The sequence below is a fragment of the Channa argus genome, chromosome 17 (assembly GCF_033026475.1).
Source record: "Channa argus isolate prfri chromosome 17, Channa argus male v1.0, whole genome shotgun sequence".
Lineage (NCBI taxonomy): Eukaryota > Metazoa > Chordata > Actinopteri > Anabantiformes > Channidae > Channa > Channa argus.
Window position 1 is genome coordinate 4,426,407 of NC_090213.1, and position 26,993 is coordinate 4,453,399.

The 26,993-nt window shown below is 41.2% G+C and overlaps 2 protein-coding genes across 4 annotated transcripts; one reads left to right on the forward strand and one right to left on the reverse strand.

The window, feature by feature from the left end:
* The first annotated feature begins 912 nt into the window (after positions 1–912).
* Positions 913–9,234, forward strand: clu (clusterin). 2 transcript variants are annotated; one of them, XM_067481583.1, is made up of 10 exons: positions 913–1,044; positions 4,009–4,167; positions 4,421–4,569; positions 4,833–5,003; positions 5,194–5,364; positions 5,992–6,205; positions 7,252–7,401; positions 7,885–8,111; positions 8,273–8,445; positions 8,607–9,234. In XM_067481583.1, the coding sequence occupies exons 2-10, from the start codon at positions 4,053–4,055 to the stop codon at positions 8,617–8,619; spliced, it is 1,383 nt and encodes a 460-aa protein (XP_067337684.1). In that variant the 5' UTR covers positions 913–1,044; positions 4,009–4,052; the 3' UTR covers positions 8,620–9,234. The 2 variants fall into 2 exon arrangements, with proteins under 2 accessions (XP_067337684.1, XP_067337685.1); XM_067481584.1 differs by having other exon boundaries at positions 7,261–7,401.
* Positions 9,235–9,561: 327 nt separating this feature from the next.
* On the reverse strand, positions 9,562–26,773 carry reps1 (RALBP1 associated Eps domain containing 1). 2 transcript variants are annotated; one of them, XM_067481580.1, is made up of 19 exons: positions 26,011–26,773; positions 24,321–24,444; positions 22,206–22,426; positions 21,018–21,180; positions 20,652–20,782; positions 19,818–19,980; positions 19,522–19,585; positions 18,016–18,170; positions 17,146–17,264; positions 16,652–16,732; positions 15,392–15,479; positions 15,178–15,279; positions 14,864–14,924; positions 14,181–14,379; positions 13,893–14,087; positions 13,113–13,202; positions 12,708–12,862; positions 12,493–12,598; positions 9,562–12,403 (listed from the first exon to the last, which is right to left on the reverse strand). In XM_067481580.1, the coding sequence occupies exons 1-19, from the start codon at positions 26,161–26,163 to the stop codon at positions 12,335–12,337; spliced, it is 2,439 nt and encodes an 812-aa protein (XP_067337681.1). In that variant the 5' UTR covers positions 26,164–26,773; the 3' UTR covers positions 9,562–12,334. The 2 variants fall into 2 exon arrangements, with proteins under 2 accessions (XP_067337681.1, XP_067337682.1); XM_067481581.1 differs by lacking the exon at positions 16,652–16,732.
* Between the last annotated feature and the right edge of the window lie 220 nt (positions 26,774–26,993).

Sequence of the window (26,993 nt, forward strand, 5' to 3'; positions counted from 1 at the left end):
ATCACAACCCAGCCCAAAATAAAAGATGATTAACATTTCAACTAAATGATGGGAATTTGTGAATGTTTTAGAGACCAAACAGATAAATCAAGACAATGAAACTGACAACAATAAAATACCTAGTTGCATATTGTTGTAGTTTAAACTGCATTAGTGGATGTGAAGTTATTAAATGTTGAGTCACGGTCAGGATGAATCACAAGCTCCCTGCTCAGCAGCTCTGTTTGCTGCTGCCAATAAATTACAGAATTTCTGGAAAAGTCCGCAGGCTCGGGTGCGTCAAGTTAGGAGGATTTAAATACTATGGAGGAAGCGTGCTGCTTTCAAAATAAAAGGTCAAAGAGGGTGCAGCAAAAAATAATAATAATAATAATAATAACAAAATAAATCTGTGAATCATTGTGGGATTATTGGTTCACTGATGACCACAGCAGAAAAAGAAAATATGTGGTTTGCAGTGATATGCAGTGAAAATACACAGTGATATACACATGTACATTATAATGCAAACTATTGTGTACTTTGACATTACAAGGTAAATGGACAAGGCTTCTCCCTTTTCTCATCTAGTCACAAAACGTCACTATTTGTATTAAAAAAGCTATATTTTAGTGTTTTCCTTCCAAATGAAAAACCTGCATTTACATATGGTGCTCTGTATTAAAATAGGAGGTTAAATACAAGCAGAAACAGACAAATAGATTACCAACATGAAATGTCTCTGTGAGCCTTTGGAAAGTGCAAAAAGAAAAATGGTCATGTTTGTGTCACACAGACAATGTATCACTCAGTTGTGTTTTCTGTCTGATGTTTCTGTTGCTTTTTTAATTTCTTACTATTTTCATGTGTTTCAGTCTTCGCGTTTTCAGTTTTTGTCGCAACAACCATTTATTTTGAAGGGTAATACAGGAAGTGTGCTTTTCCGTGGCAGCACGCTGACGTAGCGGCGGCGTGCACCGTCCCAGTTATCCGCTGGTATAAATAGGAGCCGCACCGAGACTGGAGCAGCTTCAGACAGTCTGGAGCCTCAACAAACAAAAAGTGGTGAGTCACAAATACCTTTATTATCTTTGATGTGATTTTATTTTCATGTATTTTATTTCAGTTTTTGAATCTGCCGCTTTGTGATTTTTAGAGGTAAAGGTCTCTTTTTTTTATCAGCAGCCTTTATGTTTTATTCTAATAATTATAATTCACACTAGCTGCATTGCCCAGGTTATATTCTAAAAGCTTATATTGCAAACCAGTATATTGTATATTCCAGTGTGATTTGACAGACTTTGGTTTGTACATTTTGGACCTTGCAGTTCTTCACGCAGAAATGCTGACTTTACTGCTGACCAGCTGATTGATGTTTGTATTGCTTATTCATGGGTGTGACGTGCATCTTTGGATGAAAACAACAGGATTAGGCTCTGTCACATCAGCGCACTGTGGCTGCTCCACTTGGTTACACTTCATGCCTGGACACACCCTGCAGCAAAGCAAACACACTATTAATGATGACAGGGTTGAATGGACCGGAGGACACATACAGGAAGGCTTTTAATGACAATCCATGTAATATTTCAATAACCATTTATGTGCAACTGTCCAGCAGTTTTGCAGTCACCGTTGAGGGGGTGGATTTGGACTGTTTTAGAATTGACCCCAATTTCACATAAGCATGTGACATGTGAATCCTATGGGTGCAAAAATCTTCAAACACTTTAAATGAGGGCAGAGTCCTCATTTAAAGTTTGATTTGGTGGAAATGGGACCCAGATGATCCACATTAGCTCATTGGTCCTTGTTCTGTTCCTGCTCTTGGGAAAGTGGTTTGTGCAGCTTCAGACAGAGACAGAAAGAGTTTAGTTATGTAACAGTAAAGATGAGGAACAGCCAAGTCTGTACAGGAGGGCTTTACCTGCCTTTATCAGTTGATATAATGTTGGGAAGGGCTGTAAAAATGTGAGAGACATAACAAAAATAATGTTTCGACAGGTTACATACAATGTAAACACTGAAATGCAGTTCAAGTGAGATGGGCACATATTTTACAAAGATGACCATGATGTTCGATAATTATCTTTTTTTTTCTTATAAAAAGTCTGAATATTAACATGAACTCAGACTTTGTTTTATTTTTAGAACCAACAGTTATGTCTTAACAATGAAGTCATTTGAGGGGCTATTAGGGGATAGCAGCTATTTTCGTTTGCTTAGTATTTCAGGTCAGTAAAGCTGAACCAGAACTTTCTGGAAGAGCTGACAGGCAACATCTGGAGCGTAGGACTGTTAGTCAGTTTGCATTCTTCCATTTGTGTAACCAGGATCCCTGCAGCTGCCGTGCGGCAGTGAATGTAGCTCGACCTTTGCATTGCAGATGGTTTCTCCTCATTTTCCTTTTTATTTGCGTAACCTTCTCATCCTTTTTTTCCCCCCTCTCTTCTCCCCAGCTGTAGCTCATGTTTATTTGAAAAGGTGTTGCTTGTAGTGGGCTGTTTGTATTTGCAAACTTTCCACTTGCTGGCACGCTGTCATTAAGTCAGAGATTTGTGGTGGAATAATGACCTCAGTATGTTTCTTTCTCTCACTGGAAGCAGCCTGTTTGTGTTTGCAAACCCTTCCGCTTAAGTCATTAAGCCGGCGGTGTACTCTCTGTCCAATAATCACCTCATTGTGTATGTGCCTGTGATTTGCTGTACTCCGAGTGTTAACCCGATAAACACGTGAGCTCATAAAGACAGCGGAACGTCAGAGCTTTTTCTGAGTCTGGGACAATTGAGGACATTTGTATCAGCTCTTTCCTGCAGATTAAAAGGATGCGCAGACATTCAGAAAGGTTATACAGTGCAGCATGCATTGTGTTAATAATAGGTACTGATAGTTCAGAAGGTGAAAGACAAGGCTCATTGATGAAAAACATCTGTCCGTTATCTAGACTACAAAACCTGGACCATTCAAGCAGTTTAGAGTCACCCGTGAACCCAACTGAGAGGAAACCCTGAGAAAACAGTTTTGTAGACCATTTGTCTGAGTAAACATCATGATGCGTCTAGGAAGGGCTGGAATAAGCAGAGAGGGTATACAGCAGTGCAATAAGATGCATTATGCTAGCAGGTGTTTCTCTTATTTTGTCCACCCTGTTGAGGCTTAACAGTCAACAGAAACACCCCCCTGTTTAATGCAGCACAGTTCAGCTGCAACACAGACATTCTCCATCTTGCAGAATGATCACACAGTTGAATCGACACTTCACTGCAGTAACATTATCACGTTCATGGAGAATGACTTGCACGACTCTGATAAATTGGTCAGCTTTAGTTCTCAACTTGAATCCTGCGGCAGCTTTATTATCCACATTAAATCTGCTTATTACAGGCTCTGGGGGCTTCATCAGTAGATAGTTTGCTGGGTAATAGTAAGAAGTTTAGTCTGTGCATAACACTGGGAAAAACAGTCAATTAAAAGTTGAAACCAGCTGAACACATTGACTGAAAAAGTCATGATGCTGACTGATGATAGCAGGCTGGTGCAGTTAGCTGTGGATTCAGAGCAAAGATTGCATTGGAAAAGCTGGCACAGAGAAGAAAGAGTGCCAGTGTGTGAGTCTGATGACTTTCTGTCTTTATGTAGTGTGTGTGTGTAGAATCTGTCATTGTTGAATACACGGGCAGCTGACAGAGCAGGCATCAGGGGAAAAGGGGTCAAAAGAGCTTTGTCACAGAAAACACTGATCTGAGGTCAGTTTGAGATGATGCCCTTGCTGGTGGTATTGCGATCGAAGCTGAAGGTCGAGGACAACGATCCATTTTGCGGGATGTGACTTTGAATTATTTATGACTATTGATTGGGACTGTTATTTTTACACAATGCTGGGTCAAGCTGCAGAACTGCTGAGCCATCCTGCTCATTTTCTACTGCGTAGGTTCTTCACAGCGTCTGTCGCCCTCACGTGGCGAGGGAGCGACATTACAGCAACATCAGTGTGACGGTTGAGTGGATGTTGTGTGCTTTCCTGTATAGGTTTTCCTCATCATTGACTGCTGGCCCTGTAAGAGTCAGAGAGGATGTTAATGATGATGATGATGCTGAAGAAGAAGGGGTCAAAGACTCTGGCTGTGGTGGCTCTTCTTCTGGCCTCAGCCAACTGTATCCTCCCTCCATCAAATGAAGATCTTAAACGTATGTCGCCTCACAGAAATCTTTATTGTTTGTGTACTTTCAGTTTTATTTATTTGTTATGATTATTCCACTTGCAGCAGAGACAAATATCTAAACACCAGGACAAATAAAAGTAAAGCTACAGTGTCTCAGTAGATTCTAAGCTCTTTCTAAACTTCGGCAAAATAACTGTGGTCTTAAATTAAAAATGATTAGGATGTGGCTGCAGCTGCATGGGCAGAAGATTAAGCAGAAAAAAATGTTTTATTTACAGAGATCTCCCTTCAGGGAGAGAAGTATCTGGATTTGCAGATTGAAAATGCCATTAACGGCGTGAGGGAGATGAAGAGTGTGATGCAGAAATCTTCCGAGGATCGCAAGAAGTTTTTGGACGCCCTGGAGAAAACCCAGAAGGAGAAAGAGGTACCGACATTGATTCTTGATCATATTTCCAACAGATATCAGCCCTGCTAGAAAGATTGAATTCCTGATGTTAGAACGTTCAGTGTAATATTAGATTATCTAGCTGGTTTAAGATATGATCATTTCTATGTCCTGAATAAAGCAAATAGAAATATGACAACTATTCTGCAAGTGAGCACACAATTTCATTTCTTTTTAATCTTTTAAACCAAATCACCAAAATAACAAACTTGCCTCTCTTTACATCCTGGCGTTTGGTGCAGGAAGCGATGCACAACGCTCAGGAGATGGAGGCCAAGCTGGAGCAGGAGGAGGAGGTTTGTAACGAGACCATGAAGGCTCTGTGGGAGGAGTGCAAGCCCTGCCTGAGAAACACCTGCATTAAATACTACTCCAAGACATGCAGCAGTGGATCTGGGCTGGTGGGACGCCAGGTGAGACACACACAGGTGTCCAGATATTAGCTGGTTACCGTCATCTCCTATTATTATTATTATTATTATTATTATTATTATTATTATTATATTTTTCATTAAATGGCGCAGAGAAATAAACAAATATGCACAATTATGATTGGTATCTTTAGATTCTATGACGTTTCACTGTTTCTTTCCCACATCAAAGCTGGAGGAGGTGCTGAACAGAACGTCTCCCTTCTCCATCTGGATCAACGGAGAAAAGATCGACTTCCTGGAGCAGGAGGGACGACGACAGAGCAAAGAGCTCGAGAACCTGGAGGAGAAATACACGGTGATGGCCGACGGTGTTGACACCATGTTCTCAGACAGTATGAAGGTGGGTTCATCTTACACCACGAGAGAACACACCGAGTTCTTTAAATGAGAGCTTTCAAGTTCGTGATGTGTAGGTTTTGCTCAAATCCATTTACTGTAAAACTGAAACACGAGAAACATTAGGTTTACACTAACACATAATTGGCTTTATCTTTGACAGCAGCAACAGTACCAGCAGGCAGAGTTTGGTGAAAAACAAACAATCATGTGAAATGAATTTTCCTTCTCATCTCTCTTTCCTCCTGCACAATCACCTTCTCATTGAAAAAAACTATGTGACTTCCATCATTAATGTCACCATTTGTCAAACTCTCTTCAGTAATAGAATCACAGACAACAGGTGAGACAACATTCAAGGACAGCAACACTTCACAGATGATGTTTGAGAGAATAAACAGTATCTGGAAGGTTGTTGCAGGTCATTCTGTTTGTAGGTACCTTCATCTGTTCCTGCTAAGTCAACCAAAATGTTTCACGTGAAATTATCTCTGCTTTAACAAGCCTTTGCTAAAAATAAAGATCATAACCGAAAACTACGTTTCCAAAGTAAGTGTTTGTAAGTTAGAGGAAGCGACAGGAGAGCAGACACACTGAAGTGCCTCAGCTCCGGGTTTGTTGTGTTCCTCAGGTGGCCGATCACATCCACTACAGACCTCCAGTCTTCCTATTCCCCAGTTTCCTGGGACCGTACAGAAGACTGAGCCGAAGCATTCGGTCTCTGTTCCACGATCCTTTCCAAGGTTTCCGGAGTTATTTCTCCCCCATGATGGGAATGGGCAGGAACTTCTTCGGATCCATGGACTCCATGACGGACATCGACACCGACACTCTTCCCAATGAAGGTGGGTTTTCGGACATCCCACGTAAATCCCAACTATAGTTGTTTAGCATTGGTGCTGGTCCTAAACTCGTTTTATGTCTCGTCTCATACAGGCGACACTTAATTATAAAGAAATTGATCATCTAAATCAGGATAGAGTTTAGCTTTGCCGTCAGCATTTTAGTGTCTGAAGTTTCAAGGCAATCTGTTGTAAGCTGGAAAGTACAGTAGTTTGTGGTTATTTATTAAAACATAGCTTGTTTTACATGTGTGCATATTATAAGTTATGTGCTCTGCATGTTCCTTATTAGGGGTCATGGGGTCCCCTTGCTTTTTGCAGTTTTTACTGTATTGTAAGTTTTATGCACAGTAAAGTACCAAACCTGCTACCATACAGAGTTTTACTAATCAGTTAATAAAACAAACAAACTCAAATCAGTGTTTGCTGTGACCATGTGTTGCCTCTAGACATGAGGCAGTTTGAGGGTTTTAGCCACAAAAATCCCTTTATTTAACTGTGCAGCCTCCTGTGACCTGAGTTATCCATCAGAAGGCTACGAGCAGAGAACAGAGAACGTTTCTGAATTTAAGTCAAGGTCCTACCATCTGCATATTTTAACAAGATAATTTATACAGAAATGACGACTCACCCATAAGTGGGTTCTGACTAGTTGACACCAAGCACATGCATATCATGCAATCTACATCAGCACTCTTCGTTCTTCTTGTCTCTGAAGAAAGTTCTGTATGGCTACCTGCATTTTTGGAACCATAATGCAGCCGAATGAGCATTATGAGCCCGAGATGGTGCTTTGTGACAGCTGAGAATCTCGTGCCTATAACTCCTGCTCTTCAGACTGTAGTGGAGAACAGCTGTACATCTGCATGTAATGCTTACAGATGTATATGTATTGTTGCTTTTAGTCACTGACCTACCCCAGACTGTGGCCCTCATACAGCACGTGAATGCACATTTGTAGAGTGTTTACCTTCAACTCGTGTGTAAACTCACAAGGAAGTGGAAGTGGGGAATTTAAAAAAACATTTCCCAAACCTCTTTTTTCTGAGTGGTTGCAGACGGCAGCGTGAATGAGGATGTGGTGATCACCAAACCTTTCGGAAAAGGCAGGATGACGTGCAGGGAGATTCGCCGCAACTCAGCCGGATGCCTTAAGTTCCGCGAAGAGTGTCAGAAATGCCAGGAGATCCAACATGTCGGTACGGTGACGCTCTGGTGAACTGGGTTCTTTTGTCAAATGTTTGAGAAGAGATGATAGTTCATATTCACTCCCTCAAAAGTTAGAAAGTGAAAAAAATGTGAAATTGTGTAACATGGAGGCAGAAATATGCTAAATAAGCTAAATATGTCCATCTAAAAGGTCAAATGTGTGAAGTGAGGTCCTGTTGTGCCCTTTCATTTGGCCTTGGTACATGGAGACATGAATGACGATCACAAGATTTTATTTTTTATTTTTTTTATTAGAGCAACGCAGTAAGGATTTATGATCGTGTTGAAACCAGGAAGCACTAAATCCTAATTACCAGAGATGTATGTTGAAGGAGTGCAATTGAATTATGTAGCATCTTCCTTTGTGGTCATCTTGTTGTTGTTCCTGAGGCCAGATGAGCCTCAGACAGACACAAAACGTGTTGTCAATATTCTGTGGCTCGTTCAGAGCATCTGCTACGTTTCCTCTCCAGATTGCTCTGGAAGGAAACCCCTCGAGAGCCCGCTGAAGGAGGAACTAGACAAGGCCCTGGAGATGGCCGAGCGCTTCACCCAGCAGTACAACTCCCTCCTGAGGAGGTTCGAGGAGCAGATGTTCAATACCTCCTCCGTCCTGGATACGTTCAACAGGCACTTCGGCTGGGTGTCATCTCTGGCAAACAACACCAACAGCAAGGACGGCATCTTCAGCGTTCAGACGGTATGCAGTTTGACCTATCTGACCTATATGACTATAAAAGCAGACTATTGAATCTTTTTCTTCCTGTCTGATAACTAATTGATTATTAGACTAATTGCTTTAGCTGCAAAGTGCAGAAAAACCCTATGAAGTGTTTGAAACCGTCCCTCTCTGTCCTGTAGGTGATCTGCGGGGAGCCTGATGAGAAGCTGCAAGGAGAAACAAATGTGTCTGTGCAGCTCTTCGACTCTCCTCCAATGAACTTCACCGTGTCCGGCGACATCCCCTGGACCGACCCCAAGTTCTCCGAGGTGGTGGCCCAGGAGGCGCTCGACCGATACAAGAAAACCAGTGTGTGAGTGTCGTACAGAAGCCAATGACCAGTTTGAATGAGGAATTTCCTGCTACATCAAGGATCATCATCATCATCATCCTACATCATAAGATTAAAATAAATAACCAAAGTATACAAAAGCATCATTTACACCATCTCATCTTACCTTCTTCTTTTTCCAGTGTGGTGAAATAAGAAGTGGGATGCACCCTTTGCTGACAAAGGAAGGATTCACCTGGAAAGACAAAGCCCAAAGCCAACCCACTACCAACTCCTTGCTTTTGCAAACGTCTCAGAGATTTATATTGTCAGAGTCCATTAGAGCTCTTTGTCCTGCTGCAAGAGAAGCTTTTTGTAGAGAACTGGCTTGACTTATGTCTGTAGTACCTCAAACACGAGGCCTTTATATCACATGTGAGCTGGGCTTCACAGTAAAAGCACTTAAATCTGTTAAAAGCCAAAACAGGTGTAACTGACTCTGAAATTGTTTATTCTGGTTAATTCCGCCTTTGTAACGCATGTAGATGTACTGATATTTGATCGATTCAAATAATACATAAAAAGACTCGTTGCACTTAATCTATAGACAGCTCAAGTCGGAGAAGGTTTTTCAGGATGTTTCAGTGACTTTAACAACCTGATCTGCCCTTCTGCAGATCTCTTAATAACTATTGTGAGTTGGTTGAAGCGGTTCAGTTGCTGGTGTTGGAATCACTGACTGGAGAGAAAGTAGATCATGTCCAGGATTGCTTTGAGTCTCTCTGTAAATCGACCATGTAACGGGGCAATAAATAGATTGAATAAAACCTGCTCAGACCTACTGTCTCATTGTCATTACGCGGCACTTAATTATTTGACTTCTAGGGTTTTCCCAAGGTTCAAGACATGACACACTCAGATTCTCCTCTTTAAATAAAGCAGTGCCTCTCACATTGCCATCACACCATTATGTCTTCCATTAAATTTTAAAGTTCAAAACTTTTAAGCCCTAATCTACATGCAGAGTAAACATTTCTTCTTAGAAGTAAGCATCCTACGACAACTGAGAAATTCTCCCAACCTGTGAGATTTATATATCACAGTTTTATATGCAACAATCCAGTTTCCTGAATTAACAGGTCAGTAAAGACAGGAGTGTTTAAAATATTGTGCCGTTTTTATTTTTGTGTAAAAATCACACAGCTGCTAGTTGACTCTGCAGAGATACAGTACATCCATGCAGTTAAACATCTAGGATCCCACAGCCAAGAGAGAATGAATTAAATAGAATATTCTTTCGCTGTTAGTCAGCAATTAATGCAAATTTACATATGAGTCCAAAAGTGTGTATCATATACAATATACATCACAGATCTAGGAGCAAATAGCATTCAAAATCCCATCAAAGACTTTATGTTATCGACTGATTGCTTCTGCCTGCCTGGATTCTAGGGATGGGGAGGGAGCATTTGTGCTAGCAAACATAAATCAAACATCAATCCCACATTAAGGTGTTTAATAGGGTTTTAAATGGCATTAGTTCCAGGTCTGGAAACACTAATTCACGCACGCACGCGCACACACACACACACACACACACTCACAAACACACAAAGTACACCACCCCCCCCAACAGCAGAAAATAGAAGGCGAGCCTTGATACAACAAGGAAGAGAGGTCAGTCAGCCACCGTGGAAACCTGAACGCCACTCGGGGGAGTAAGGCTTCATAAGGAGACTGGTTCTTCACCAACAAACAGGAAACTCCCGGGGGTACGAAAAAAAAAAAAAAAAAAAAAGGATTAACCAAACTAAAGGATATTTTAACGGTACTGGCACAAAAACCTTACAGTTTCGAGTTTGTACAAAGAAAAATAAAACAGGAGTAGTTATTTCTTCTTAAAGCATCTTTTTTTAAGTACATGTGAAAGACAAAGACCAACATGCAGTTAAACAGAAAGCAAAGATCAACGAAGGACATGAGCTAAACATAAAAGAAAAAAGGGGTGAAGTCATGTTCAAAGTGCAGCTGAATCATTCAGGTCTCCTATATTAACTGTCTGTAGTCCCATTAAGCTTCATCTTGGAGATTTTAGGTGAAACGGCTCTGGTAAAACGCTGACCTGGAGCACTTCCCTGTTAAGATGGGGGCGGGGGAAGCAGACCGTCAGTACCAAACACAATAAAAACAAAACAGAGGGAAAAAAGGAACCCAAACATAGAGTAGATGGTGTTCTGGAAGATCTACGATACAAAAACCAGAGTATATGTACTGCTCATACAGTTGCTACTATCAAAGTACAAACAGCTAAGTAGTTGGTGGTTGGAGATGAACGCATCGCCCATACTTGCATAGTGCTGACTGTCCGATTGGGACACAGCTCTATTTTTAAAAGCTGCACCATCAGTTTGGATCTGTGCACCTGTGTTTGGTGAACGGGAAATCACAGGAAAACCTCCTGATCAGCAACACAATTCTTCATAAATGCCGCCTTCTGCAGTCGAGCAGCTGGTAAAATCTTCAAAATCTTCAAGTGTTTTAACTAAATACTTTCACACAAAAATGAAGTAAAAGAATAAGATGGGGGTTTTTTTTGAGAAAGCTGAAATGTTGAGCCACAGCTATGTTTCGGGGGCGGAGAAAAAGAAAAAAAAAGCGTAAGAAACCTACAGAAAGGAAAAAGTAGTTGCTTTTTTTCTTTAAAACAGCCCAAGTAGTGATGAGAGAGCAGAGTGATAGTTCAGTGATTTTGCATTAAATTGAAACTACACACTCATGTCAATCTCTAAACTCTGTAACATAAAGAAAACATCCTGCCATGCCATTTCTCATACACTCACACACACACACTGCAAGGGACAGTAAGGACAGGGGGGCATCACACAAACATACATAAAAGCATCCTGTTTAGAAGTAACCCAATGTGTTGGAAGAAGAGTCTGAACACACCAAACTCCAGGCCAAAATAATACCAATTAAATGGAATCGGATGTTCGTTTAATGATTTATTTTAAATAGTGTTCAGTTGAGCAGTCAGCTGCTGTCCAGTCAGTCCAGTCATACTTTTGGCTTTAGGAATATTGACAGTTGAGAGAAAATAAAAACAGTTCGACAGTTAGAGAAACACTTTACAGAAAAGTATTCACTGTCTGAGAGTTGGATGAAATTAAGACCATGAAATGTTTTTTTTTTAAATTATTATTTCTTTGGGTAAACCACACGAGAAACAATGTGTCCATAGCAGAATTGTAAAGGTGCTTGTTGGAGCATTTGTGAGCTTTGGAAGGAGCCTCACTAACCACTGCTTTTAGTCTTTAAACTAGAGTAATTTCAGACTCCGTGTTATCTTCCAGTTAAACTCTTGGAAGAAAAACCTAATGAACTGACGCATTTCTTAAAAATAACTCTTTTTCAAAAGGAGTTTGGTGTGACATTGTCTCTATCCCAAAAGAGAACATATTGGTGCCAAGTCTAAAGTCACTGAACAGGAACACACTCTCACACACACACACACACACACTCTTTTTCAGTCAGTCAGAGAATAAAGTAATCAAACACTTGCAGTTGTCTGCGACTCCTAATAATTTCTCTGTCTGCTGTCTTTCTCACCTTCACCTGTCTTTAGAGAAAATTGAAAAGTGCCAGTTTGTAAAATTCCCCCCCCCCTTCCCCCCCCTCACGCTGCTGTGACCATCTCCTCTTGGTAAGACTGTGCTCTCAGGTCCTTCTTGTTTATGATTGATAAGTGTGTGATTGAGCGTGAGAGGACGTTTAAGTGAGGACCCTGTGGCAGGTCGGAGCCTCCAGGGAAAGCCGGGATGACGTAAGGAAATAAAGACCGAGGAAGGGATGGAGGGGTGGGGAGTCACACCGAGGGGCCACAGCCTTGATTCGGATGAGTTGAGAATCGGAGTTTTCCTCCTCCTGGTGGTTAAAGATGAGAGAAAGGTCTGAGCTGCTCCAGTTGGACTTCAAGAGATATCCTCTCTTCCAGAAGGTCCTGGAACATAAAAAGATATGAGTGTTATTTCTTTGCCAGAGGGGGAACAATCGGAAGGGTAACGAACAGCAAGCACCCATCCTGCATACCTTGAGCTGTTGCTGCAGTTCACTGTTAAGACGGGCCAACACTGTGTTCGTCTCCTTATTTCTTCTGATTGAAGCTTGAATCGCCTTTTTGTCTTTTCCTAATGACCTGAAAACACACACACACACACACCTTACTGTAAGCGTTGCATACAACAGAACAGCAACCTATATTAACAAAACCTTGCAAAGTCTTGTTAACTAACCAGGTTTCCTACCTAGGGATCGAGGGCTGAGTGGCCAGGACAGCAGCTATGACATTTGACTTCGGTAGACCGTGCTGCTCATCCTCCGGTCGCAGCTCATCTTCAGATTTCAACCTGCGACGTACAGGTTTGGGAGGAGGGGCCAAAGGACCAGACGAACCCTTGATCTGATGGGAAAATTAATCTAATTTAGCTTAGTTATAGTTAAATTGTATGAACATGTTGTATCCAGTTTTAAATTTTTAAAAAGAGGCTCTAAGCTGTTGTTTTCATATATTACTGCATTTTTCATCTTAATATGACGTTTGAAGTTCTGGAAATGTTGCTAGATGACAGCCACCCTCATTAAATTTGTCATGTATCATGTAGTTTGGTGTAAAAAAGGGGTAAGGTCACTTTCAGAAGCTGTTGACATACAGAGTTTACAGTGGTGGAGACTCTCTCATCTGCTTGGCCGTCACTCTTCACAGTTCTCAAAGGTCCAGCTCCCTCCGATGCCTTATCCACCTGTGGACACGAGAGCACGTACAAAAGCCATGACATGTGAAAATCTGTGCCAAAACAGCTGCACATCGTTTTTCTGACAATTAACAATTAAACTGTGGTGCTAATAAAACATTCCAATTCCTTCTGTAATTATCGTGGCCTTGGATTTCTATCCTATATAAAAAGCAATTAATTCACTTTTTCTCCGTTTATTTTATTGGCAATTGAGAGGACATTCCTTACCAACTCATTTGCTGAATGATGCATGACATTTAGAAAATATCTGAACTAGATCATTGCGAAGGACAATGGGGAGTATACTCGGGAGGTCTTGTTTCACAGTTACGCCTTTGCAAGGTAGGGTGGGGCCGTCTGAGTCGGGGGTGAGAGAGTAGCCAATGATGGAACTCACTTCTTCCCCCTCCCCCATTTGCTACTCAACTCGTGACACTTTCATATGTACAGTATGACCGTTAATCGGTTCATCCCGTATCAGGTATTAACACATGCTTGAATGACCTACTACTGAACATAAACTGTGTTGTGAAAACGGACAAATGTCAAAGTCTGTGCATGAAACTGGCTTCAGGAAGAGAAACACTGGGTGTAACAAGCATGCGGACTGCAGAGTTATAAAATTACTTTTGCTAAATGTTTACCACAACCAGTTAACTATAAATAGACAAATACTAGTATAGTGTAACAACTTACCTGTGTTGCCTCGCTGTGTTTGTCGACTTCTGGCAGGCTGGAGGGCTGTTCAGAAGCAGCAAAAGCTTGAAACTGACTGAAGTCTGCAAAATTAGGCTGCTGAGGAATCTGCTGGGGGGAGGTGGTGGTCAGGACAGCCCCTCCTACTGGTACAACCTCTGCCTCTACACGGTGCCCAGTGAGTGGTACTGATGTCTGGTAAAACAAATACAGAGTAAGTCTGTTCTAGAACACATTATAAATTACAGTAAAGGGGGTTTACAGATGTTCTGTCTGCATGTCTCTCACCTGAGTGGGCAGAGGTCGAGGAGGCACAGCAGGTGGGTAAGCTATTGTAGAGGATTGTGGCTGTCCTGTGGCAGATGCAGCAGCAAAAGTGCGATTCATGTCCAAAGACGAAGAGCGAGAATGAGAGGGGTGAGGGCGAGGTGGAGGGGGAGGAGGGGCTACAACCTTCAGAGCCTCTGGAGACGTACCCGACTGAGACCTGAACACAAACAATTATGTTTTCACAGTTATACCCTGTATTAGAGACATGTCGCTTAATGTGACTTTCACCACAACGTATGACACAAACGATAGTCAGGAATTCAGTTTACTGTAGGTTTGTGATAAGAAGTTGAAAAAAAAAAAAAAAAAAGGGAGACCCTTGAGGGTCCCTACAACCAGCACTTCGGGACTACTACTACTACTACAAAAAAAAAAAAAATTGAATTGGTGATTCAATTAAAGAAATTCAGTCCTAGAAATTAACAAAACATTAATAAAAATGGGACAGATGGACATACAGGACATACAACCTGAAAATATGATGCCTCAGAGCACAGGTGTCACTAGTGAGCGTAAAATCACAACTTGTGCGTTTTGTTCTGTCAGACCAAAGCAGTATTCATTGAGTGTTACACATGACAAGGCGAAGCATCAAACGCTGGGATTTAAGAGGCTGCAACCTGGAAATAACAGCCACTGACCTTTGTCTTGTGATTGGCTCCTGGTCTGACGTGAAAGAGTCTGAACTGCTGTAACCGTCACCTTCATTCGAAAATAATGCAAATAAACAAATGCATGTACAAGTACAAAGATAAATTTGATGAATTACTGACAGATCAGCATTTACTGCAACACAACACAGTACACAATGACAACACTAAGCTTTACTTTAGCTTGTACTTGATGATGCTAAAAGTTCCTCTCCTCACAGTAGAGTCAATGATGAAAACTGACTTGTCCATTTATTAATGTAGATTACAGTAATGAAGCTTTAGCTCAGCTTGCTTCTACTCACCTACAGTGTTGGCAGCTACAAACTTCATGGAGGTTTGTAGCTTGGCTTCTTCAGACAGTTCTGGAGGTTTAGTGAGCAGAGGGCTGGTGGGGTGGTTATGGTCTAAAGGAAAAGGTATAAGAAGCTTGGTACTGTAAAACTACAATGACACAAAGTGAAAACTACTGCAAATTTTAATGTGAAGAGTCAAAGAGGAGGCCAGAGGGATTCTCACCACTGCCAGTCCTCTTCAGCTCCATCTCCTGCATGTGGATCTTACTGGGTGTCATCCGGATGGGAACTGGATGGACAATGGCTGTGTCCTGGAGGACAAACAGAGTCAGGAGGTGATACAGGCAGGTTTGTAAAGAGAGAGAGGGAAGTTTTTCAGTTTACGTGGCCTCGCCTAGTCTCCCAGAATTGTCCATCTACCGCCTTGATGTTTACTTCAACAAAAGGTGTGTTTGTGACTTTTGGATATGACCCACTTTCGTACATTAAAAGTCGTCACAATACATGGGCATTATACACATAACTAAGCAGTTAATTTTTCTGAACGTTCTCATTAAAAGATGTTGGTGATAAACGAATTTTACTTTACATGTCTATTTCCCTGCAAAATCTGAAGAAATTATACTTTTACTCTACTTTAGCTATTTGAACCCTTCAAACTGGAAGAAACTTTACATATAAAACATAAACTAAAGCATTCAAATTTGTAAAATTATCTGCATTTAGCTATAAGAATAAAATGTTATACTCACACTAAAATCCAGTAATATACTATATGAGAAATGTCAAACTAATAATAGCAACTTACTAATACTCAATATTTAAAAGCAGGAATTTTACCTTTCGTTACATTTTATGCTGCTGTATAGCTACTTTTTAAGCTGCAACAAGTTTTTGTGGTGTCTTCACAAACTTTGAGTAAAATAAGAAGAAATAAGAAATAGTTTTAAAGGTAGAGGTTTAAGAGGTGCATTGTGTGTCATAGCTTAGTGATTTTAACGGTGGGATTCCTGCTCACCTAAAAGTAATCTAAAAAGGATGCACATTCCTGCAATAAGGCACTTTTCAACAGATTAATTGTGCAGAGCCATTCCAGAGCCAACTATTGCTGTGTGAAGACATTCTGCTTGAGAGACAAAACAAAATTTCACAAAAGGACCTTGACTTTTTAGCAGGAAGTGAGAAAGCTCCCAACATTTTTTTATACAATTTTAAAACTACTTAAAGCATTGGCCATATATGGAAAAGGTTAACTGTAACAATATGCCAAGTGAATGGTGGATGTCACTGTAGAAATAAAGGTCGTGTCCAATAGAAGTTAAGCAAGTTTAAATCACAACACACACTTTTCACTGCTGATGCAGCAGACTGCACTCTGAAGAGCATCATGCACAGAAGAGTGACAGAGTGAGGCAGAGAATGCAGAGAGGGTTAATGTTTGTCTATTAATGGTGAAACCATGCACACTAAGTGATTGACTTACAGGGTCAGCTGGTGCAATGTTAGAGTCAAATTGGGTCAGAGTTTGTGAGCTGGAGGAGCGCTCGCTAAACGTCTCCCACTGCTGCAGGAGACAGACAGTAAGAAAAAAAATGTCAGTCAGCCAGGGCAGTGACATCACACATATTCATCATCTGAGCCGCCACAATTTGTCGTGTGACATCAGTCATCGACAGACGATGTGGTGACGTTACATCATCCGCGAGCAATGGAAACAAAACCAGACATCACCAGCTTTCATACGGAGCAACCACAGTTTGAGAAGTGAGAGAAGAGATGTTGAATAATATGCAATTATGCTTTGATAATGAAGAGGATGAAGTAGCAATCAATTCATGATGGATAAATAAAAGCAAAGTTCTCTTAAAACCTTGAGAAATTATCTAAGATGAGTCAAATGCAAATACAGCAAAAGCCAACACACACAGAGATCACACTGTGTGAGAAAATACAGTAAGTAGTTGTGTGTAGCGAAACCTCGGTCTGGTTCATCTCTGGCCAGGCCTGGTTGAGTGAAGGCATAGAGGGAGATTTGTTGGGGGTGACCTCCACCGGGGAGGCAGAGAACACAACATCAGCAGTCTGCTCCGGGACTTCTGTATATGAGAAATTAGAAACAGGTCAGGTTCCTTCACAAGCAATGACACATTTAATGGCTCAAAATGATAAAATAAGACGTGACATTTTGTACGTTTCTGAACCAGAAAGTTCACATTAACCAGTATTAAAGCTGGTGGGATTTAACCTCCATCTCAAGCTCTCTGTGTTTAAAGATCTATGTTCCAAATTTTAAGATATTCCCTTCAGGCATTTCTGAAATACTGTGCTCATAGGCACAGGATGAGCAGATGGAAGGAAAAAAATTAACCCTTCAGTCACTGGCCTAGAGACATAAGAATATACTATTCAAATAGTATATTTGAATATACTATACAAATATCAATATAATATAATATAATATACAAATATTACCACCCAGGAAGCACACAAAACAGAAACTAAACACTCAAAAGTCAATGGTGTGGCAACCCACGGGTAAAATGTGGACATTAAACCCCCAAATGAGAAAGATTTGCACATATTTTCTTTAGAAAGCAATTAACATTCACTGCTGAATAAGTAACAAATCTGTCCGGACATGAATGGGCATTATTAAAAAGGCAGCAGAAATGTAGGTCACTCATGAAGAGTACAGTGCAAGCAAATTTATAAATTACCTACAACCCTCAAGATGCAGGTTTTGCACAGTGCAGTGCTGTGAACATGTGGGTTTTATGAGACCTAAGGTTGGAAAATTAGGGGAGGGAGCAACAGAGAGCTTAAGAGAGAGAGCAAAAGCGAGCGTACCTGCTGAGTCATCCAGGTCAATCAGCTTTGGCATCAGGCTCTCAGGCAGCTTCTCAGGGAGGTCGTAGCCATTCTTCCTGGCCACAACCAGGTGGAAGGCAGCACAGAACTCATCAAGGGTCAGCGCTCCATCTTTATCAAAGTCTGACAGCTCCCTTCAAACACAAATGAGACATTATTGAGTCTGAGGGCTCAACATAAAACATCACAATGCCAACAAAGTCACAGCAGAGAGTTCTTTTCAAAATGAATCAGGTTTATTTGGTCAGCTTCTGTGCATGTTGCCAAAGTAGCTTTCTGACTTCCACTTTTGTTAGTTCAGAATAATAGGTCTTGGCTGGGCAGAGTATCAGCCTCTAAGCAGATGAAACACTTATATACACAACACGCCATTCACACTTATGTTCACACGCGATACCTGCAGGTTCTGCACAAAACAAATTGCAACAACTGAAATTCAGGCTCACTCCTACGCAATTACATCTGCACGACTGGTAGCTCTGAAAGCTAATTTCTTCTGTGCTGTGACTAACTGTGAACAAATTTTTTTAGATTGGGATTCCAGTTTGTCCAACTAAAATAGAATTCTGAAAAATGTATTTATGAAGTCTTATTTTTCTTTTTAAATTTTAGAAGTTTATTTTCCCCATTTCCAAGTACACAGAGCCTGTGATGAAATTACAATGTACACAAATGCTTCTAGCTGCATTTGAGTCTCGCCACCAGTCACTGCTTTTAACCTTTAAAAGATGGGCGTTGTAGTGTTTACACCTCGAACAACCAAACGCACCAACCTTCTTTTGAGGAAATTGAAAAGAGATGTTTTTAAATATGCCTTATAGAAATCTTTAAAAACAACTTTTACAAAGGGCTTTCTGTTTATCTCTGAGGTCTACCACATATACCGAGTGCATCTCCTTCATAAAACACCTCCATTTCAAATTCTGCTTTGTTTGCTACCCTGCAGTCTTCTTCACTGAATCTTCAAGCACCTTGCAACACAAACAATAAGCCCCACACCTTTGTTTGTGCTTGTACTTTGACAATGGTTGGTGAATTTAGTTTATGTGAAAACACCAAAATACACACACAAAAAAACGGTATCAAACTTCACAGTGAATCTGAATCCTTGCTGATCTACATACAATGTAATTTACTGCATGCAAGCACCATTATTAAAGTTAGAATAGAAGCTCGTCTGTGTGCAAGTTAAGCACTTAGTTACTAAGGTACTGCCCAAATCATGTCCAGTCTAAAGTCTGATTTGTTTTGGATATGAATTGTGTAGATGTCTGCATACTTTTTTAAAAGAGTAAAACAGCATTGCTAAAATAGCGATCAGCATCGCACGCTATCATAGATAAAAGCTGATTAACTGTTAAACATATGCTGCTTAATACATCCCTCAATAGTCACGCAGGTGGTTCAGGCATATTTCAGCTGATTACCACTAATCTTTTCCAAACACAGCAGAGAAGACATTTTGTCAGAATAGCGACAACTCACCAAATATGTGACAGCTCTAAAATTGGTAGTTTTGATTTGGTGAAGAACTCTTTTGCTGCTGAACCTGGAAGACACACACACACACACACAAAAAGAGTGAATCCAATCCAACTTTTTTATAAAGCACCTTAAAAAGTGCAACACCAACAACAAAAGAACACACACGAGCACACAAAAAAAAACCTTATAGATAAAAGACAATTAAAGGAACAGACACAAGATAAAAAGACAAGAGTGAACATTAAAACAATTCATGTTTCATAGAGAGCTTGTTTTGTGTGTGCACATTTTCCTACCGGGTATAAAGCCGGTGAGGTCAGGCTGTATTGTTTTGAACTGGTTAATGTAATACTGTCTCTGTTCATCTGTGATCTTCCATGGGTCATCATAGCTGCTGGACTGCCGCTGGATCTCATTGGTTGTTGCTGCGGAGGCCACCGTTCGTATTGTTGTACTTTCCTGTGAGAAGCCATAGAGATACAGATCAGTATAAACGATAAATTTCCACCTTTTAAGCTACCAATTAAAAGAAATTTGACACATTATATGACATCATCTTATCATTTATCTAAAATTAACTGTGCACAGAGGCCTTTGTGGTTTTTATGCTTTGAGCAATGTCACAAAAGTTGCTTAAGATTAAGCACTGATATGAAATGCTGGCAGACGTTTGAAGCAAAACTGCAGTTAGTACGATATCTCATGATTTATGTTTGTAGTGTCTAACTACGCATTTCTGTCTTAGTATGTTTACAGTCACAATTAATGCAGCCTCCCCAATATTGTGTGTAGTCACTCTCATAGTTAAGTCCTTCTAATGATACAATTTATTGTATCTAGCTCCTTTAGTTCACCAGCATTTCCTAAGGCTATAAACATGTCTTTTGTTAACTCAGACCTGAACTCTGAGTGTTCAGCCGCACGCCCAACTCAAGTCTGTACAAGTCTAAATTTGAAAAATAGAAATGCTGACTTTTTTTTTTGTTTGTTTGGTTATTAAGTAAACATTTTTAGCATCACAACAAATTTAGAGATGATATCGATGGTTTTTAGAAGGTTTTAAGCAAAGTTAAAAGCTAACAAAATGTCGTTTCTCTTTGTGTTTTGGCTGAAGCACAACAATGTCTTACCTGGACCGATGAGGGATGCATTCCTGGGAGTGTGCTGGACGGTGGGGTGTCTGCGGTGAAACTGACCCAGCTTTCTTGACTTGGAGGAGGAGGTGAGTGGGACGACCACATACCTTCACCAGATACTGGACCTGGAGGAAGTGAAAACATCCTCAACAAATAAATACAATAAATCAGCCAAATATTAAAAGACAAATCCTGCTACGGAAGGATTGTTCAGATATTTTACTTAAATTTAATACAATGCATATACTTGCACTCCCCAAACTAGAACCACAGAAAGAAAGGGAAGAATTGGTAAGGTCACGCTTTAATAAAATCATACTCTAATAATCACATTATTGTTTAGAGTTCAGTGGAAGTTACCCGTTTGTGGTTCTCTAAACTGTGTCCACACGGCTCCGGCTGCAGTTACCACAGCCTGTCTGTCTGGGTTTCCTCCGCTGTGCTGCCGCTTGTGCTTCCTCCATGAGTGAGGGGAGGTGGGGGGGGACTGGTGAGGGGAGACTACCGGGGACGTTGGTTCAGGCTGTGCAACGTGTAAAAACAGTAAAACAAAAGCATTACATATTTAGTGGCCACTTAACTTGGTAACGTCTTTATGGTGTTTACAAAGTTCTGTGTTTTTGTCAAAGATGTATTCCTTTAATTACTGCACAAGACACATGACACTGTACTAACCTGCTTTATCAAAGGGGTGAAGGGTTTGTAATTAGAGAAGAACTAAAAAGACCTCCGGTAAAAATAGATATTACTTTGTATGTACACTCTATTATTATGCAACAGCTACTATGATACAAAATACCCTGTGGTATTAGTTACAGTTATTGTAGTTATATTGTGATGAAATGATGAAAGTCTTGCTCCGGACCCCACAGAGAGTCTTTGTACAGACTAATGGTTGTTGGAGGTCATTTTTCTTTGAAATGCCTTGGTGCATGCTGTATACTGTGTGTACTCCTCTGTATATGCAGAAAGTGTGGATGTAAAGCAAACGTATATGTTTTAACCGTGTCTATAGCTGCTTTTCCACATGCACTGCCACCCTTAACTTCAGCAGTGGGGAGTGATGAAACAGAAGTTTAGGGTGCCACACTGTTGCAATGCTGCGTGATAGCTTCACATGTTATGGGTGTTCGCGTTAAGATCTCCAACACTTCAAGATTTGGATCTAGAGATAAAGGCCAATGACAAATGTGGGACCTTCAAGGAACTGGTGATTGAACATTTCACAATAAATGCAAAGAGATAGCGGTTGAGGAGTACCGCCACATAACTTAGAACAACACACTGCTGGTCTCAGCAAATAAAGTCAGCAGCAGGAAATGTCACAGAGTACTGTCAGCTAGAAGTAATCAGACAGGAAAACCACAGGAAATGCAACAGTATTCCATTAGAATGTCTCTAGTAACTGCTGGGTTAAGCTGGTAACTGAATGTAAAGTGGAAACTGTGCATAAGGTTTGCAAAAAGCCATCTAATGACCCCCTCCATACTAAGGAGTACAGCCATGGGTACAAAAGTAAAAATACACACTTAAATTACAACTGCCCACCTGTGGTTCTATGCTTGGTGCCAGTGGTTGGATAACATCGTGGGCAGGGAGTGAAGTGGAAGATTTCTTGTTCTGGTGGGCCCTGCCTGGTGGTCTTGGCATTACTGAAGTAGCAGAGGATGGGTACAAACCCTGGCTGTCTGTGTCCTGATACGGTGCTGCATGTCTTGCCTCTGCCTCATTCTTTCCCACCACGAACCTGGGCAGCGGCAGGTCCTTCACTGGTGTGACATTAGAGGAAAGATTTGATTTCAGGAGCTCATCGTGAAAAGCAAAAAACACTCTGCACCATTTCTTCATCTGCTCCTACTTATGCCTCCCTGCCTTCCCAAGAGCATGAATTTGTTGAAATCAGTTGTTTGTAAAGAGTGTGACAGCTGTAAAATTGGAAGCAACGGCGTGAGAGTGTTCTTCTCAGAAAGAGGGGTCCTTCCTGAAAATGAGACCGACTTAACACTGGTCTACTGTTGTAACAGTAAATGGCCTGTTTGTCCTCTCTACAGTAGATTTGCATGATACTAAATGTTTGAGCAAAATTGTAACATTAGGACAAACCTTTGCTGTCATTCAGGGCTGATCACATTAACAGCATTTTACGATTGCAGACACTGCTTTACTTGCTGCTTTAAGTATTGCAGCACTGAAGAAACTACCCTGTCTGTAGTTCATATGCTCCTTCTCAAAATCCATATGACAACAAAAAACTCGGGATAAAATATAGCGAAAGCTGGACACTGTTAAAAAAAGTGAGCTATAGAGAAGAAAATATATTAAACAAAAATGCCAGACATTACTGTTTGGCTAATATTTAAATCTACAATTATGAATTATGAGGCAGCAGAAACAGGTTGGAAACACAACACTAACATATCACCATTCTAGTGGATTTGGTGTTTGCAAACACATATTTACACGGCCAGCACCTAAGGAGAAACTCTTAGTTGAATTTGTTTATTTGTCATATTTCAGCCCACAAGATAAACCTAAGTGTAATATTAACTCTCTTTTGGCTGTTTTGGTCTGTGCCAACTCCTAAGGGAACCATTTAGCTCTTTAGCTGTAAGTGCTCCACTATGTTTCCCAGCTGGTGGCTAACTCCTTCAGCCTGCTTTTTGGGGATGAGCAGACAGTATACACCGGTTTCGTAGAGCTCTTTGATACAAACAGCTGTCTGTTCCATCTGGAAACTGTACGACAATAAAGTTGCGTGCCAGACAACTAATAGTATGCACAAGTTCATAAAGCTCTGTAAAGTCAAAAGGGAACTGCAGTTTTAGGTGGCAAGTCTCTGTAGATTTATGAGTACGAGTAAATATTTGAGTGGGCCAGGTGGTTCAGGGGTAGAGCACTAGGTTGGGCCACGAGGGGCCACGTTGGTGCCGATCCCGGCCCTGGATAAAATGTGACGGTTGCAGCAGGAAGGGCATCCAGCTTAAAAACCAAATTAACGTGCGGAACACGCCCAACTGACAAGACGAAAGGCGGCGATCTTTTTTGTCATTTGCCATATCAATAAGAGAAGAATATAGATAAAGCTATTATGACCATATTTTTCCTTGAATGGTTGTCTTTCACTTTAGAAAATGTTTTACTTACTGAACAAGTTAAAGAAATCAACTTCCTATTCAAACCCTCGGCTATTATGAAAGCAAAACATTATTTTTTTAATCAACGTTTTCTATCCATAATTCACATCATATACTGTCAACTTAAGGAAACAAAGGTTTTAAAAAACATCCCCATCTCTTAATTATCACATTATACATTGTGTCCTTTTTGGTTACAGGAAGTTGCCTCTGTGCTTCCTTATAGTATTATCAAATGATGAAATCTTTTCTGCAACTTCATGTTGCAATAACTCAGCAAAACAAGTAACTTCACACAGTGGGTGACTGTGACATCTTCACTTTTGTTTTAAAAGCCTGTTATTGTAAAGTACCTACTAACACAAAAACTGAACAACTGCAACCACCAGTTCAGAATAACTGACCTAAACTAATCAGTGCTTGATTCAGACGCTTTTTGTGCCGGTGTGACAGGGAATTCAGATGTAAGAGAACAGGCCAATGAACTACTAAACAATGACAACAATTAAATGTTTAGCTGTGACCTCACCTGAGTTGAGGCTTTCCACCCTCAGGGGCAGCCCAGACTGAGCAATGGCAATGAGCTTGAGAGCGATGTAGAACTGGCTCCGCCCGAAGTGACCCAGCCGAGTGGCTCCACATAGCTCTGTGATCTAAACCCACACGCAAGGACACAGAACAGTTAAAATCCTGTATTCACCTGAAGGTCCGGTGTGAACCACTAGTCATACAGAGAAGAATTGGAGAGCCCCTGAACAAGTCACAGCTAAAAGAATATAAAGACATTTTTGAAAAATATGTATCGCGTGTCTATCTAGACCACACTATCACAACTAGACTGTATTGTCATTAGTGGTTCCAAGAAACATATGAGATTTCCAGAAATTTTACAGACTATGTAAAATGTGCATTCAAACATTATGAAACACTGAGAACATGAAACGTCACAAACAACAGCTTTTTTTTAACTGTTCAGACTTTATGGCACCTAATAAGCCCGACTATCAAATATTTTGTTGCGTTTGACGTGATGCTGAGCTGCCTTTGAAAAAACAAAACAATAAACTGGACAGTGCTACAGAAAACATGAAAGGAATATTATATTATATTATAGTGAGTGTTTATAAGATAGTGGTTACATGACTACTACGAGGATACTAGAAACCTGTGAATGATTAATAAGCAGAAAGTTACACTTTCAGATGACTCCCCAAATGTGACTCCTTTAGTACTGAGAGCCACAAGACCAACAGCCTGCCACAGCTGACTGATCCCTTTCTTGCTGACAAAGGACTTATTCTGAGCATGTGTGGATACAAGTACCAATCACTTTCCTCCGTCTGTTACAACATGGCATTGTAGCTGTACGGGTCTCACAGGGCACAGCAGTGTTCGGTGCACATTTTAAAAGTGGGGGATTGCAACACTGCCAAATTGCTCCTCCACACAGCTCCCCTTGTTGACCTTGAAAAGGATGCTGACTCATAAACTGCAAATGCTGGCCTGCTGAGGGACCTCAAGTCACAAGAATGAGCTGCTGCAGTATTAACTTGGCTTCTCCATACTCATGTTGTTAACAGACAGAGCAGATTTGGTGTGGATGGGATTCTCAGTGGTGAAACCATAACCTCAATAAAATAATCTGACGCGTGCATGTGGGGGTCAGCACATAACAGTCCACAGTCCGCGTAAGGACAGACTCTTCAGCCATGACAGTTTGAGATACTGCATGTTTGGGGACAACTTTTATGAGGACGTGGACATTTGGTCTGCAGCTCCAGCATGTCAAAGCAGCCCAAAAACGTAGTAAACGGGGGATGGTAATGTAGATGGAAGACATGAATATGTGGGCATTAATCTAAAGCAAAATGGAAATGGAGATAGTTGTTGTTACGTTGTTGTTCGACACATGGCCACAAAAAAAGACACTTGATGAGCAAACATACCAGCTGCTATTATACATGGGATATTGAATTTGAGTCCAAATGTGCAGCTAATGTTAACTGTGTGACTTGGCTGCCTACTCTCCTGGCTAAGGCTAACATTAGCCAGAAGAAGGTGTGTCCGTTTTGCTGCGCAGCAATGCTAACCACTCTGGCTAACGGGAGCCATACTGACTGACAGGTCGGTTCTGACAGAAAGGCAATTAACAACTCCGGCCAAGCCTTGCAGTCTGACGGCAACACTTTATAAACTGGCCCCCGCGGACGCTAGCTTACCTGCAGGACAACTTCGCTGGGTAGCTGGGCCGCCCGGAAAAGGTCAAGAACTCTCCCATTGGAAGCCACTTTCTTAGTGTTGTCCGTGTCGCAGTACGCGAACAAATCCGAGTAATATTTCTGCTCAACATCACTCAACGTTAGACTTTCCATCGTAGTACCAGTCGGACCCGAAAACCAGACTAGTTTGGCTGTTGATTAGCCCTTAGCCAATGGCTGGGGCAGGATCCAAAGATGGGCGAGACTTCAGTAGTCCCAACTTAGCTAGCGTTAATGCACAAGCTAACGTTGAGGTTAGCAGTATTAATGTTCCCAACGCGCTGGTTGTCGTCTGGTTCCACTGTCGGTAACAGCCCCCCAATTTTACCTGTTGACAAAGATAAACGAGCAACAGTCGGTGATTGAAATAAGGGCTGCTTTCATGCAGTTATTCACTTGGTTAAGTTGTTGGGCCAGTCAAGCCGAAGTAGCCAACAGCTGGCTAGTAGAGCAGCGAGCTAACAGCCTCCTTAAATCAAAGTCAGTAGCACTAACGGTAAGCTAACTAGCAAGTCGCAAAGTGCGTCCACTTCCTCAGCCCGAACATCTACCGCGTTAATCTCACGCTACAGTACTTCTTCCCGTGTAATCCGTTACTGGCTGCCGTTTCTGCGTTTCTCTAGAAACAAATTCCTGTGCGGGGCCGTTAGAAGTAAAGTTTCAGGGTCTTTGGGTTCCTTCCTCTAGTATTCATAGCCGCCATTCCTACCCACCAGTGTCAAGCCACTCAGGGTTAGCAGTTGACTTCCTGTATGGTTTTTCCAAATTAAGAGAAGCGCTGACACATACTTAACACCTGCTCAGAACCAAGGCTGGTTTATCACCATGCAACTAACCGGGACCATCCGTGAAAATACCTGCTTCTTACCTCCAAGCCACATATGCAACTTGGATCTTCATTAGCTCATACAATTCCAAAGGTTTAAGGCACCAATGCTGGTGGT

Excerpts from the sequence above, each read along its gene's own strand:
- reps1 (XM_067481580.1), bottom strand. The coding sequence starts at position 26,163 with ATGGAAAGTCTAACGTTGAGTGATGTTGAGCAGAAATATTACTCGGAT. Across the intron at positions 18,171-19,521 it reads TTAGAGCTGTCACATATTTG|GGAGCTGTCAGACTTTGATA; the intron begins GTGAGTTGTCGC and ends TTGTGTTTGAAG. Across the intron at positions 14,925-15,177 it reads TGTAGCTGCCAACACTGTAG|GTGACGGTTACAGCAGTTCA; the intron begins GTGAGTAGAAGC and ends TTTCGAATGAAG.
- clu (XM_067481583.1), top strand. The coding sequence starts at position 4,053 with ATGTTAATGATGATGATGATGCTGAAGAAGAAGGGGTCAAAGACTCTG. Across the intron at positions 5,365-5,991 it reads TGTTCTCAGACAGTATGAAG|GTGGCCGATCACATCCACTA; the intron begins GTGGGTTCATCT and ends TGTGTTCCTCAG. Across the intron at positions 8,112-8,272 it reads GCATCTTCAGCGTTCAGACG|GTGATCTGCGGGGAGCCTGA; the intron begins GTATGCAGTTTG and ends TCTGTCCTGTAG.